Genomic DNA, 13,075 nt, shown 5'->3' on the forward strand with positions numbered 1-13,075 from the left:
ATGGCCGACCGCGAGCAGCCCTACGACCCCTACATTCCCTCGGGCGGCAACGCCAGCCAGAACAATGGCGGCAACCAACGCACCGCCGCTCTCCAGGCCGTAGGTTTCCCGCCTCCCCTCAGCCAACTTTTTGCATCGCACCGGCACCAGCCCTCGGAACGACGCGGCAGCGACCAGCGTGGGACAGGCAGGTCGCAGCGGCGATAGAGCTCTGGCATGGCAGCAATCACGCTGAGGCACAAAGACATCTTCGCGCCCAGGCTTTTTGATTGCAAGGGACCAGGCCTCCCGCGCGCTGCTCGGCAGCGCCGTGTTAGCGACAGATCTGCTGCCTGCCGACCCTCGCGGTCGAGCTGCTACACCTCCTGATTTGTCGCACGGTCGTGCCAAAACACAACGAATGTCTCAGCTGTCCGCTGTCGCTGTTCCGAGCGCCCTACCACCGGCGCATGGCAGGCGTAAGGTTCACGAGATAGTTTGCTGACAGATGGCATGCAGGAAATCGACAGCACCGTCGGCATTATGCGCGACAACATCAACAAGGTGTCGGAACGTGGTGCCAGGCTAGACTCGCTCCAGGACAAGACCGACAACCTCGCTGTCTCCGCACAGGGCTTCCGCCGCGGCGCCAACCGCGTGCGCAAGCAGATGTGGTGGAAGGACATGAAGATGCGCATGTGCCTGATCGTCGGAATTATCATCCTGCTGGTTATCATCATTGTGCCTTCTGGTGAGTGCAAGAGAGTTGCTTCGCTTGGGACGGTCCGCTGACAAGCATTGCAGTCGTCGCCACCCAGAAAAATTAAACGAATGCTATGCGAATGCGGAAACGCGACTATCTTCGATGGCATGTGTTCACGACCGACGGAACCTCCGGGGAAATACCCCTCTCTCCGGAGTGTAACTCTTACGTACCTGGCGAATATGGAGCGATGGGGTTCTTTTGATGCTGCATGCAGTTCCGGCTTGTAATAATTGATGGCTTCTCTACGATACACCTCTGCTAGGAAACTACCTGTTCATGTTTTCCAAACGAATTGAGTTGGCTGGGCTCCGTGGATAGTGCTGTGTACCTTGACCGGGACATTGTGCAGACGAGAGACACTGACATGTGAGACAGCGGAGGATGGGCACGTCCATCGTCTAATTGCTTATCTTCGGCATTGTTGGCTGCTTGGTGGCCGTTCATGGATTTACGTCATGCTTCAAGATTTGCTTTGGAGAACCGCAAAGCAACCCGATTGGGAGGCTTGACGCTTTGATCCGATGGTGGAGGAATTGCCGCCGGGCAGGCAGCACGCGGGCCACGGGGCGATGTTTCAATTCGGCCAATTCAGTTGACATGGCCGTGCGCTGCCATGGTAGCCATCGTGACTTGCTGCGCCAACGGCGTTGATGTCATCATGCGGGCGGGCGCGATCTGTCGGTGCGGCAGGCTGATTTTCGCAGGGTGGCGCGTTCAGGTCGGTTGTCCAAGCACAATTGACGCGAAGTCTTCTGGCTTCGCCGGTGGCTCGATGCGGGATATTGACTGTCCTATATCGGAGAACGGGCCCCCGCGCGCAGGCGGAAGACCGCGCAAATGGGCGCAAAAGGCGCGGTGCTACGGCGAAACAATGGCGGGCCGCCGGGGCTCGAGCATGGCATGCAGGTCGCGACGGGCAGAGACAGCCGCAGCCGAATGGGCTCAGGCGTGAAGTGTGGGGATGGGAGCTTGCGCGCGATCTCGGCGGATGCAGCCCAGGTTCAGAAAATTCGGCGGCCACACTATCGCTACAAAACATAGTGACGCCGTGCCCGACTGTCCGCTTCCCCGGCCACGCATTCCCACTCGCCCTCCGCTCTCTGTTAATTCCCCGTCCTGCTGCTGTCCATGCCACTGCAGCGCGGCTAGCCGGCGTTGACTGTCTGCCCCAGAGAGGTGAGAGCTCCCCACTTCGGCCTGCATTGTGCTCCAGTTGAGCCCGGCGCTGATAAAAGCTGCGCCCAAGGACTCATATCTGCCTCGCCCACCAAGAAGCCGCGCTTCTCAACACTCCCCTCTCCACTCACAATGCTGCCTCTCCGCTCCCGCGCCGCCAGCGCGGCCGCTCGCTCTGCCCTCCGCCGCGCTCGTCCCTCGATACCGCGTGCTGCTCCTGCAGCTCTGCAGTCATGCACTGCCCGCCGCTACACTACCTCCAACGAGGGCCGCCAGGAGGGCGCGAGGACTGCTATCATGAAAATTCTCAAGGACGTCGGCTCCAAGCGTGAGATCCAGCAGTACCTGGCCCAGTTCAGCTCGGTGCAGTCGCAGCAGTTCGCCGTCATCAAGGTCGGCGGTGCCATTCTGACCGACCACCTTGACGCTCTCTGCACTGCTCTTCGCAACCTGACCACCATGGGCTTGTACCCGGTCATTGTCCACGGCGCTGGCCCTCAGTTGAACCGTATCATTGAAGCAGCTGGTGTTGAGCCGCAGTTCGAGGAGGGCATCCGTGTCACGGACCCCAAGACCTTGGGCATCGCCCGCAAGCTCTTCCTTGAGGAGAACATGAAGTTGGTCTCTTCGCTGTGGGCGGAGGGTGTCCGCGCTCGTCCCATCACTGCCGGCGTCCTGACTGCCGACTACCTGGACAAGGAAAAGTGGCAGTTGGTTGGCAAGATCACCGACGTCAACCCCAAGCCCATTGAGGCTGCCATTGCCGCCAAGGAGCTCCCGGTCTTGACCTCCATGGCCGAGACCGACGCGGGCCAGGTCCTGAACGTCAACGCCGACGTCGCGGCCGGTGAGCTTGCCCGCGCTCTGGAGCCGCTCAAGATCGTATACTTGTCGGAGAAGGGCGGTCTCTGGAATGCCAACACCAACGAGATGATCTCGACCATTAACTTGGACGAGGAGTATGACCACCTTATGGCACAGTCGTGGGTCAAGCACGGCACCAGGTTGAAGATTAAGGAGATGAAGAACTTGCTGGAGGACCTGCCCAAGTCTTCCAGTGTGGCTATCATCCACCCTTCCTACCTGGAGAAGGAGCTCTTTACCGACTCCGGCGCTGGCACTTTGATCAGACGTGGTGACAAGGTCAAGACTGCGGACAAGCTTGAGACTTTTGAGGATCTTTCCAAACTCAAGGAGGTTCTTGTCCGTGACAGGAAGGGCCTTGATGCTGAGGCCGTCGTCGACCGCTACATCCAGAATCTCGGCCAGCGCTCCTTTAAGGCTTACTATGACGAGAAGATGGAGGCTCTTGCCATTGTTTTGCCGCCTGGCGAGCAGGAGAAGACCGCTCACCTCGCTACTTTCACCATCACGAAGTCTGGCTGGCTGACCAACCTTGCTGGCAACATCTTCACCCGTCTTCAGGCCGATTTCCCCAAGCTCATGTGGACGGTCGATGTGCACGATGAGAACCTCACCTGGTTTGCTGAGCGCGCCGACGGTTCTCTGCGCCACGGCAATGAGGTCCTTTACTGGTACGGCATCACTGACCTCGAGGAGGTTCGCCAGTTGATGCTTGAGTTCAAGCAGCATGGCCGCTCCATGTTCGGTGATATCAACCTTGAGTCTCAGCTCAACCGCGCCGCACAGTACGCCGAGGGTCTCAGGTCGAGGGCCGCACAGAACTCCCAAACTAGGTCGTACTCCACTAGCGCCCGCTCGCTCAAGAGGGGCTCCATCCTTAGCTCTACGTCCGCCTTCAAGGCTTCCCCTTCCTCTAGGGGCTATGCTACTACCACCAACCCCAACCCTCCCTACGGAATCAAGTTCAAGAGCAAGGACTGGCCGTCAAAGGTTGCCCTGATCGGTGCCCGTGGCTACACTGGCCAGGCTCTCATTGATCTCATGAACAACCACCCGAACATGGATCTGAGGCACGTCTCTTCCCGTGAACTTGCTGGCAAGAAGCTCCAAGGCTACACCAAGCGCGACATCACCTACGAGAACTTGTCTCCCGACGACGTCCGCCGTATGGCCGAGGCTGGCGAGATCGATGCCTGGGTGATGGCCCTTCCCAACGGTGTTTGCAAGCCCTTCGTCGACGCCATCGATGCTGCAGGCAAGCCTGATACCGTTATTGTCGATCTTTCGGCTGATTACCGTTTCGACTCCAAATGGACGTACGGTCTCCCGGAGCTGGTCGACAGGTCCAAGATTGCCAATGCTACTCGTATCGCTAACCCTGGCTGCTATGCTACCGCCGCGCAGGTCGGCATTGCTCCGATTGTCGACTTCCTCGGTGGCCAGCCTACCGTCTTCGGTGTCTCCGGTTATTCGGGAGCTGGCACCAAGCCTAGCCCGAAGAACGATGTCAACAACCTCACCAACAACCTCATCCCTTACAGTCTGACGGACCACATCCATGAGAGGGAGATCTCTTCTCAGCTCGGCACCCAGGTCGGCTTCATCCCGCATGTTGCCGTTTGGTTCCAGGGCATCCACGTAAGTTCTGGTTAAACATCCCACATGCGACACGTAACTGACCGCTGTTTATAGCACACCATCAACATCCCCCTGAAGCAGGAGATGAAGGCTCGTGACATCCGTCAGCTTTACCAGGACCGTTATGCAGGCGAGAAGCTCGTCAAGATTGTTGGCGAGTCCCCTCTCGTCAAGAACATTGCCGGCAAGCACGGCGTCGAGGTTGGTGGCTTCGCCGTCCACTCTTCGGGCAAGCGCGTCGTCATCAACGCTACCATCGACAACCTCCTCAAGGGTGCCGCCACCCAGTGCCTGCAGAACATGAACCTTGCTCTCGGCTACGGCGAGTATGACGGCATTCCTCTCGACTAAATGGGGCGTTGTTGGGTGAGAGATAATGGCTGTAACAGTAAACGGACCGGAGAGTTGTTTCAACCCCTCTAGGGATGTGATTTTTCCTTGGTTGGCTCGGAAAATAAAAAGTGGGCGGGCGATTTATTCAACTGACCCCAATGGCCAGTGATGCCAGGAAATGGGTCATATTGGCTGGGTTTTTCATTTCATTTTTGGTGTGTGCTACGGTTTTTGTACATACAGGCGCCATGTCTCGCCTGGGAGCGCGCGGACTTGACTTTTTCTTTTTTTGGTTCGAGAGCGGGGCGAGTGGGAGCACGTCTAATGTGCTGTGCTTTTCCTAGACAGGGCGGGCTGAGTACAGAAGAGAAAGATCTGTGTTTACGTTGGCTCTGTTTTGAGAGTGCCTCGGCAATGTGAATTCCATAGCATGATAACGTGTTATTGAGAGCGTCAGATGACGTCATGGTCACTATTGAGAATCTCTTCATTGAGGAAAGTTGAGGTGAGCTTTAAGACACAGCCGATCAGACGTCAAGCTTTGAGCCATCCAACTGATCCTCAAGGAGCGAGTCACTCGGTTGAACATGTCATGTAATTTCAAAAGCGCTGTGCATATTTGCTAAAAGTTCTTATTTCAGATTGATTTCAATGATTCAAGCGTGTTAGAGCTACGAAACGCGGAGACCTCTTAATAAAGATAAGTATCTAATTCCTCAAGACAGCAATCGTCCAATCCATCTTTCAGCCCGCCCGCCCCTCCCTTGTTTCTCTTATCGCCTCCGCACTTCCAACAAGACCCCCCGGGGCAGGTACCCCCAGCACCGCGTCGGTGAGACCCAGCGCTACGCAACATTGGCGGGGGGACACGACCTTCTTTCGCCTTCGGCTCACTACTGACACCGGCGTGTGGTGAAGTCAGTGGCGGCGGCGGCAAAAAGAAAAGAAAGAAAGATGCGCATGTGATGATAAGCCGCTTCCCTAAGCATTCTTGGCGGCGCGGGTAGCGGACAACGGCGAGTGTGCTAGTTGGAGAGCAGGCGCACAATAGTGGAAGGAAGGGTGAGATGGCATAGGGGTGGTCGGGGATAAGAGGCGTTCATGGCGGGTGTCAGATGGTGGGAAGGATGACGTTTGTGGTTTTGTGGTGTCCGAGTGAACAGGAGGGGCAGGCAGGAAGATGATATTAATAATTCACGGGCGAGGCGGTTGCACTGATTAGAGGGGTTCGAAAAGGCTCCAACCATATGGGGTCGAACAAGCAGGTCTGATGCCGTTTCCTTTTTGTTTATCCCTGAGCGCTGGATTTGAAATACAAGGAATGCGGTCCTTTCGCGTATCGACGATGCTGAGTTCGAGGCAACCCTAATAGAGGAAGGATCATATATTATTTCGTTATAACCCTTCCATCGCACCCAGTGTCCCGCGAAACTTATCCGCCAATGCTATACCTTCAACCATGCTGACGCGGCCCCGCCGAAAGACTTGCCAATCTTTGCCTCCGGATAAGGGATTGCCCAACCGATCACGAGAGGTGGAGTATTTCATTGTAGTCCAGGTCTCAAGGGCATTGAAGTTGTTTTTGCAATCCCTTTGCTCCGACAGCTTCGGTCGCGATAACACCGCTCGCAGTGTTTCTGAGCCGGTGCTACGTAGTCCCACCGGTATAAGAGCAGGAATGAAGCCGGCGCAAGAGCTTTGTTGGACGGGATATCTCGCACGGGGAGGCCGGGAGGACGAGTAGAGCAGGATACCTTGAACCTGCAGTGCATCCGCATTGGTCCATCTTCGAGATGGTACGTTCCGCTTTCATGTGATTGCTAGGTTGGCAACTATCCTTGCGGTCTAGACCAATTCCCAAACTGGTAATCCGCGGCACGAACTCGTAGCGAGATTCCGCGAAGAACCTTTTGCCAGGATGTCGTGACGATATTTGCCACCAAGTAGATATGTGGTTCGCAACGGCGTTGGCGCAGATCTGGGTCCGGAGGAAACGGTTCCGACAGGATATCATTCGCCTCAAGTTCAATAGGTAGCCGATCCGCAAGGATACACGGTCGAGGTGGAGTGGGGCGTCGCGGGCGGACGCGCGTGATGTTGCATGACGGGCAAGCAAGTCGGCATCTGAGATGCAGGGGAAAGATTCATCAGTCCGTAGCCTGGGACTTCGCCACCGGAGGTCGGCGTGATTCGAGACCTGCAATCTTTCGCTCTAGGTCTTCCCTCTGCGAAACAAGACGCGCTCGCTTCGTCTCCAGCCCTGCAATTCGTTCCTCGACGGGCAATTCGTAGACCGTCTTCTGCGCCTAAGATTACCGTTAGTGTTGGGCCGCAGAGAGTAGTCGTAGAGGTCCAGCAAAGTAAAAAGAAGCGCAACAAGAGCTGGACGTACCTGCGTGTACTCTTTCTGGGTCTTCAGGCCAGCACCGTACAAGGCGCCGGTGACTGTGACTGCGCTGATGGCGCCGGTGAGGACAATGCGGCGGATAGTCTGTTGCGACACCATGGCTGTGTCGTAGAAGTGATGGTGACGATGGAGCAGTAGTGAAGGCGGAGGGACAGAAAAAGCCCACAGCTTGCGGTAGGCGGATCCTTGTCGCTTTTTAACTCCGAAGCTCCGGTAGTCAAGTAAACAGGCCCGCGCCTGCAGCTCCCACTCGCAACAACAATCACCACCTCAGCCACGCACTGCTTCTCCAATACTGCTCAAACTACAGGCCCGCGCATCGCATCTGCCTTGTCCTTCTCCGCCATGTCTGGCATCCAGCGTTCGACCAGCACCGGCTCTCGCATGAGCACCGCGCCGTCCTCCCAAAAACCCCGCCAGCTTTCGCACCTGCACTCGCAGCTGGCCCAGCTCTCGGCAAACATGGCGGACCTGGAGAACCTGTTGCGCATGACTGCCGTCCAGGCAGAGAGCATGCGCGGCCTCGGCGGATACTGCGGAGGAATGTACGTTATCATTGCAGCTTCTCAAGCACCCCGTGAGATACGGGCTTTTGCTAATCTTCTTTGTCCCAAAAGGTTCATGGCGGCCAGCAAGGTGCTCGGAGAAGAGACGGTTAATGGAGGAAGCGCATCCAGTCCATCGGGAAGCTCGCGCGAGCACGATAAGAGTACATGATGAGCTCCGGCGACCTGTTATCGAACGATACCCGAATCCCAACGGCAATTGGCTCTCCTGGAGGTGCCGAAGACGCCGAAGACCATGCCTGATGGACATATGGCTGCTCACGTCCACGCAGCTTCCCTCGAACCACCTTCCGCCGCAAAGCAGCTCTTTTATACGATTGCTTGATGTCACGAAGGCGAGCCCCTCGCGAGCGCGGAGAACATGGAACCAAGGGTTACGGTTATCTGCGCCTGTACCATGTTCCCCAGACGCACAAGCGCGTGTGGAGAAGCCATGTTTCAAGATTTATCACATGTGAAAGCTAGCACCTGCTCTACTGGGCATTGGAATAAGCAAGTGTAGATAAGAGAATCAGCAAAACAACCTCGGAGATGCAACGTTGGAGTTTTGGGAGCCCTGCCCACTCTGAGAACGGGCGGCTCCTATGCTGCTAATCTTCAGTCGCTCCGGTGTCAATCTTCCAGATAACAAGCCCTCATGCACCCCACAAATCCACCCGCATGGTGCAAAGCTATCACCCAATCCGCGGGGATCCAGCTGGCAAGGCCTCCCTCCAGCTTATCACCAACCACTGTAGTGGGATGCACGGCCACCTGTCACTGGGGCTTTATCAGCGTGACAACAGCCATGATGATCAGAATGCAAGTAATTGGATGCTCCGGCCGGCTCTGCCCGCTAGTGGTCCCGTGGATGCCTTCCTGATGCAACGGAAGCCCTCCCGACGCAACGGCTCAAGTCCCGGCAGGGCTTCTAAAAAGATAAGATTTGAAGCGATCGTCTCCTCTCATCCCGTACCTGTCATAGTAAGCCTATCTAGGAAGCTGAGATCATCGCCAACAAGATGCCTAGCTGCCGGCCGGTGACGCCCCGTCAGTGGACCAGCTTCGTAGATGCTCGTTTGGGACATGTAGGGCCAGGTTGACAAGCCGCTGGGAAGGAACCGGGCCGTTGGACTCGGGGGGAGAAGGAAGGAACTGATAGGGATAAGCCCTCCTGTGCCCCGTCACTTAGCAGAGATGGTGCAATCCGGTCAGATGCAGACGCCAGCCCAGCATGCCTCGGAGCCACTTATCAAACGCGGACCGTGTCTAGTCGCTGCGCGTGCGTTTGCGATCTGGCGCTCGGCGCGACACGACGCAGAGATAACGTTATCGGGGTGGGAAATCGCAAATCAGCAGGCGTTGCGCCGGTTGCGCAGGCCCTGCGCTGGTCATTTCTTAGTACTCCGATCGCTTCCAGGAACGTGGGTGTGGGCGGCCGCATCGCGATATAAAGGTGCAGTGTCGTCCCCCGCCTTGGAACGCTTCTGTTTATAGACGACGTCGACTACCCAGCCCAACGACGCACCGAGCCTACCTGGAGGGACCCCTTTGCTTGGCGGATGTGGAGCTGGAGGCCGCAAACCGGGCAGCAGGAACAACCATGACGGCATGGATCTCATGACGAACCTCAACACCATGGAACCAGGAGCCAGGGCCCGCGCGTGCTCGATTTCCTGAAACGGAACATCTGAAATGGACACAAATCATCATCATCATCATCGAGGATGACGGACAACAATGGACCCATGGACCTCGTCGCTTACACACCGGCCCCGCTCGTTACCAGGACGATGCCATCTTGACTCTGTTGGGGGTGGAGGGACCGCAGTGGAGCCGCGAAGCGCTGAGGGAGAAAGGCGGTGGTGAGGCTGGGAGGGCTGACCGCCACGCGACGCAATGCTCGTGTGCGTGCGTCTCGCGTGCACGCGCGCATGGAGATGGATGAGACACACGGCAGCCTCGCAGAGTCAGCAGCATTGTCGTCGATGCCTCCGCCTGTTCGGAGCATTCTCCACACCCAGCGGCCTTCTGACCGACTCCGCCGTCGCTGGGATTACCTTGCTACATGCCCCGCGGTGTGACTGGAAACCCACGCCCGCCTCTACATTTCACCGCTTTGCTGGCAGCTGTCGTGGCCAGCGGCAGGTGTCGCCAGAGACGGTAACGGCTGCGCGACTCGCGACGAAGACTGAAGCACGAGCTTAGGGCGCACCATAACGTTCACGACACGGAGGGACCGAGATCCCGGTCGACGATGCCCATTGTACGAGGGATTGACGGCCGGATCGCTGCAGCTACACAGTAACTACGTCGTGAGGCTAAGCGGCCGGCGGCCCTCGCGAGCATTGGTGCCACAAGCGCGATGCAGGTAGCTCCGGTTCAGGAACTCCCGGTGGCTTTTCCTACGGTCCGGCATACCTGCGGTCGGAAGGGATGCGAAGTGAGGGCACTCCCGCCGCGCCGCTCCAACCACGGGGCAGGCAATATGGCGACGGGCCCGCTGACGGAGCTGCTACTGGATACTGGCGTTGGACCGGACTGCACCGGGGTCGGAGACAAGCCGTTTCCTCGCCAAAGCCCAAGCTTGCGTGGCGCATTCCATCATCGCGCGGGATGGAATGAATGCGAGGTGGGTTGGCGGCGGGAGGGAGGGTGAGGAAGGGAAGGGAGGGCGGCGCGGAAGGCATGCAAAACCAGGCACTCAGGGTCCTGTCCGGGGCAGGTCAAGGACCTGCGGGCGAACAGGGAGCACAGGCGCTCTGGAAAAAGAAGCCCGAAGACACGCTCGAGGACGGCCTTGCGGACGTCTAGTGCGCAATTTGGGGCTCCCGCAACCGTCGTGGGAAAGCGAAATTCGAGGCGCGGAGACAGCCCCTTCAATCATCGAGGGCGGAAGGCAGCGGAGGCAGCAGAGGGCATTGAAATGCTGGCGCGGCAAGCCACGGTTCAACAGCTAGAGCCGACCTGCAGATCGCATCCCACGGTGGCTTGCAGGCGACCCCCACTCGGACCACGCCGCCTTGCCGCAACGGGCATCGCTGCGTGTGCCGCTTTCTTGATTGCTCGCGCGGCAGTTGCTGCTGGTGGCTGGCACGGCCGGATCACCAGGCACCGTGTCGTCAGGCAGGGTCTGCGACGGGCAGCACTGACGACACGGTGCAACAGGCAGATTGCATGCGGTGAGTTGGATCTGCGGGCCTCCTGCTGCCACAGGAAGAACATGCGCCTGCTCGCTCAAGCGAAATCCGCATCGCTGCATGGGATGCGTGCCGCCTGGCATGTGAAGGGCCCACATTGGCTGCTACCCGCTCACTCAGCCCGGAGCCAGGGCCTTGCTGCTCAAGGCTGGCGAGCAGCAGATCTCCTCCGCCACACGCTGATTGAAACAGTTGCACTGCAGGGTAGACCGCGTCGCCCGTCCAGTGCTCCCTCACCCGACCGGCATCCGACGATAGATCCGACGCCTGTCTGCTGCTGACGGGCGGGCGTGTGAGCCGGGGATGCGCACTCAATCTCACGATCGCGCGTCCCGCGCCGATGGTGGACGTATATAGCGATTTCCAGCACGGTGGTCGCTCACCCAGAAACTCTATTCGATGGCTGGTCAACACTGACAAATAGGCTGCTGAGCACTCGAGTCGATCATGGGAGTCCTTGCTTCGCGCGACTCGTGGCGTGTGTGCACCCTCTGCCACGCGACAGCTCGCAACGGTCCGTTGCTGTCAAACATCTGGTACGCCGGTGGAGCATTCGAGATCTCGAGCCGCCTCGCGCAGCCGGCTGCGCTCGAGGCCCCGTTCTGCCGGCTCGCCGAAAGCACCCGCAAACAGAGCCAAGTCCGCGCTCAGATTCACTGCTATTTCAGATTGATTTGAAGCGGGCTAGTGAGACCCTGCATACGTGGGCACGGCGCGGCAGGCCGCGAAGTGGACTGTGGTGGTTCCTGCCACCGGTTGCTTCGGGATACGGCCGCTGCGGCGGTCGTGACTGGCGAAAGCGTGCGGTGGAGAAATATTTACCCTTGGGCAAATCAACCAAAATCGTCTCGTTTCCAGGGCATACCCTCCGGGCGGCGGCGGCGGCGGCGGCTCGCAGAGCGGTGCAGGCCACGGAATGTGCCGGGGGGCCTTGTCGAGCCTCACGCGAATTCGGAACGAGGTGCTGGTCCGACAGCTGCGCGGAAGATCCGCATATCGTTAAATTTCCTCTTCGAGGCGCGCACGCCGCCAGAGCTGAGGGGTGCAATCTTGCTTGAACGAACTCCACCGTGTTTTATAAAGGGCGCGGGAAGGGGCACAGCTGCAACTGGGTGGAGCGCTGAAAGGCCTACCATGCGTTTAAGCAGTGTTTCCGCCCTAGCGCTTGGGTCCCGAGTCTGGAGCAAGGTAGGTGCAGGGGTCGTGGCCGCCGGCGGCAGGGCACCAAAACCGGGCGGAGGGTGGGCGGCGGAGCTTGGGCATCTCCGCCTTTCCTCCGCTGGAGCACGAGTCGCAGAGAGCTTGGTATGCTCGGGGTTTGAAAAGACCGGGTGCTGATTGGAGCTGGAATTAAAGGTTGGCTCGGTCGGCCACGCTTGCAGCAGGCGGGCGTGCGTCAGATCGAGGACACGAGCCAGCAGCCGGTGCGCGGCCAAGTCGCACAAAAGGCGACAAGCCTGGCGCGCCGGCGTGGAGACGCTCGCGTGCTTCGAAGCGCGCTTTTCGGGACTTTTAGGAAGGGAGTCGAGTGGGCAGGGCGGCGCGGAGCAGAGGAAAAGAGGGAGGGATCAACTCCGGCACCAACGCTCGAGCGCAACGGCGGCGCCGGTGGGCCTCAGTGTTTATTGAGGGCATCGCTGTTCGGAATTACGGCGGCATCTTCCATGGATGATGTTCTGCATGCGGGGCGGCCTTTCTTTTCGGAGCTTCTCTCTCATGTTCGGGACTTCGCTCAAGCGGCGGCGGTCTGGAACTGGCGGCCGTCGAGACTCGCAGCGAGCTCGCAGCAAACATGTGAGACTCGACCAGAGCAGACGGGACCATGTATCTAGCCAACTCGGGCGTGCCTCGAGAAGAACAACAGCGGAGAAAAGTAGATTCTCAACGGCGAAATTCCCTGTAGCGCTACTGACACGCTCGCGAATCATTGATGCTGGACGTTGAGCCGCGCCGGTGTCAAGGCGCGGCGGAGCTACGGGCAAGGCATGGAGACGAACGGCAGATCGAGCACCCAGAGAAAATCCACATACCAGGGAATGCTCCCAGAAAATGGGCAGCGAGACGCGCGAGTCCCATCCCGCGCGTTGCCACCGTCTGTAACGTCGTCAAATGTGTCCGGCGGACAAGAAGTGGAATAGAAGTGGATCTCTGGCGGCGTCGTCGTCGC

General features: G+C 58.5%; 2 protein-coding genes across 2 annotated transcripts; one reads left to right on the top strand and one right to left on the bottom strand.

Annotated features, from left to right (window-relative positions):
• Nucleotides 1-4,774, top strand: ARG6 (Protein arg-6, mitochondrial; the record flags this gene model as incomplete). Its single annotated transcript, XM_066775660.1, has 4 exons — nucleotides 1-99; nucleotides 499-730; nucleotides 2,145-4,423; nucleotides 4,478-4,774. The coding sequence occupies 4 exons, from the start codon at nucleotides 1-3 to the stop codon at nucleotides 4,772-4,774; spliced, it is 2,907 nt and encodes a 968-aa protein (XP_066633541.1).
• A 2,129-nt stretch (nucleotides 4,775-6,903) lies between these two features.
• Nucleotides 6,904-7,262, bottom strand: SLS55_004202 (uncharacterized protein; the record flags this gene model as incomplete). The annotated part of the gene is made up of 2 exons (XM_066775661.1): nucleotides 6,904-7,062; nucleotides 7,149-7,262. The coding sequence occupies 2 exons, from the start codon at nucleotides 7,260-7,262 to the stop codon at nucleotides 6,904-6,906; spliced, it is 273 nt and encodes a 90-aa protein (XP_066633542.1).
• Between the last annotated feature and the right edge of the window lie 5,813 nt (nucleotides 7,263-13,075).

This window comes from Diplodia seriata, assembly GCF_021436955.1.
Source record: "Diplodia seriata strain FDS-637 chromosome Unknown scaffold_4, whole genome shotgun sequence".
NCBI lineage: Eukaryota > Fungi > Ascomycota > Dothideomycetes > Botryosphaeriales > Botryosphaeriaceae > Diplodia > Diplodia seriata.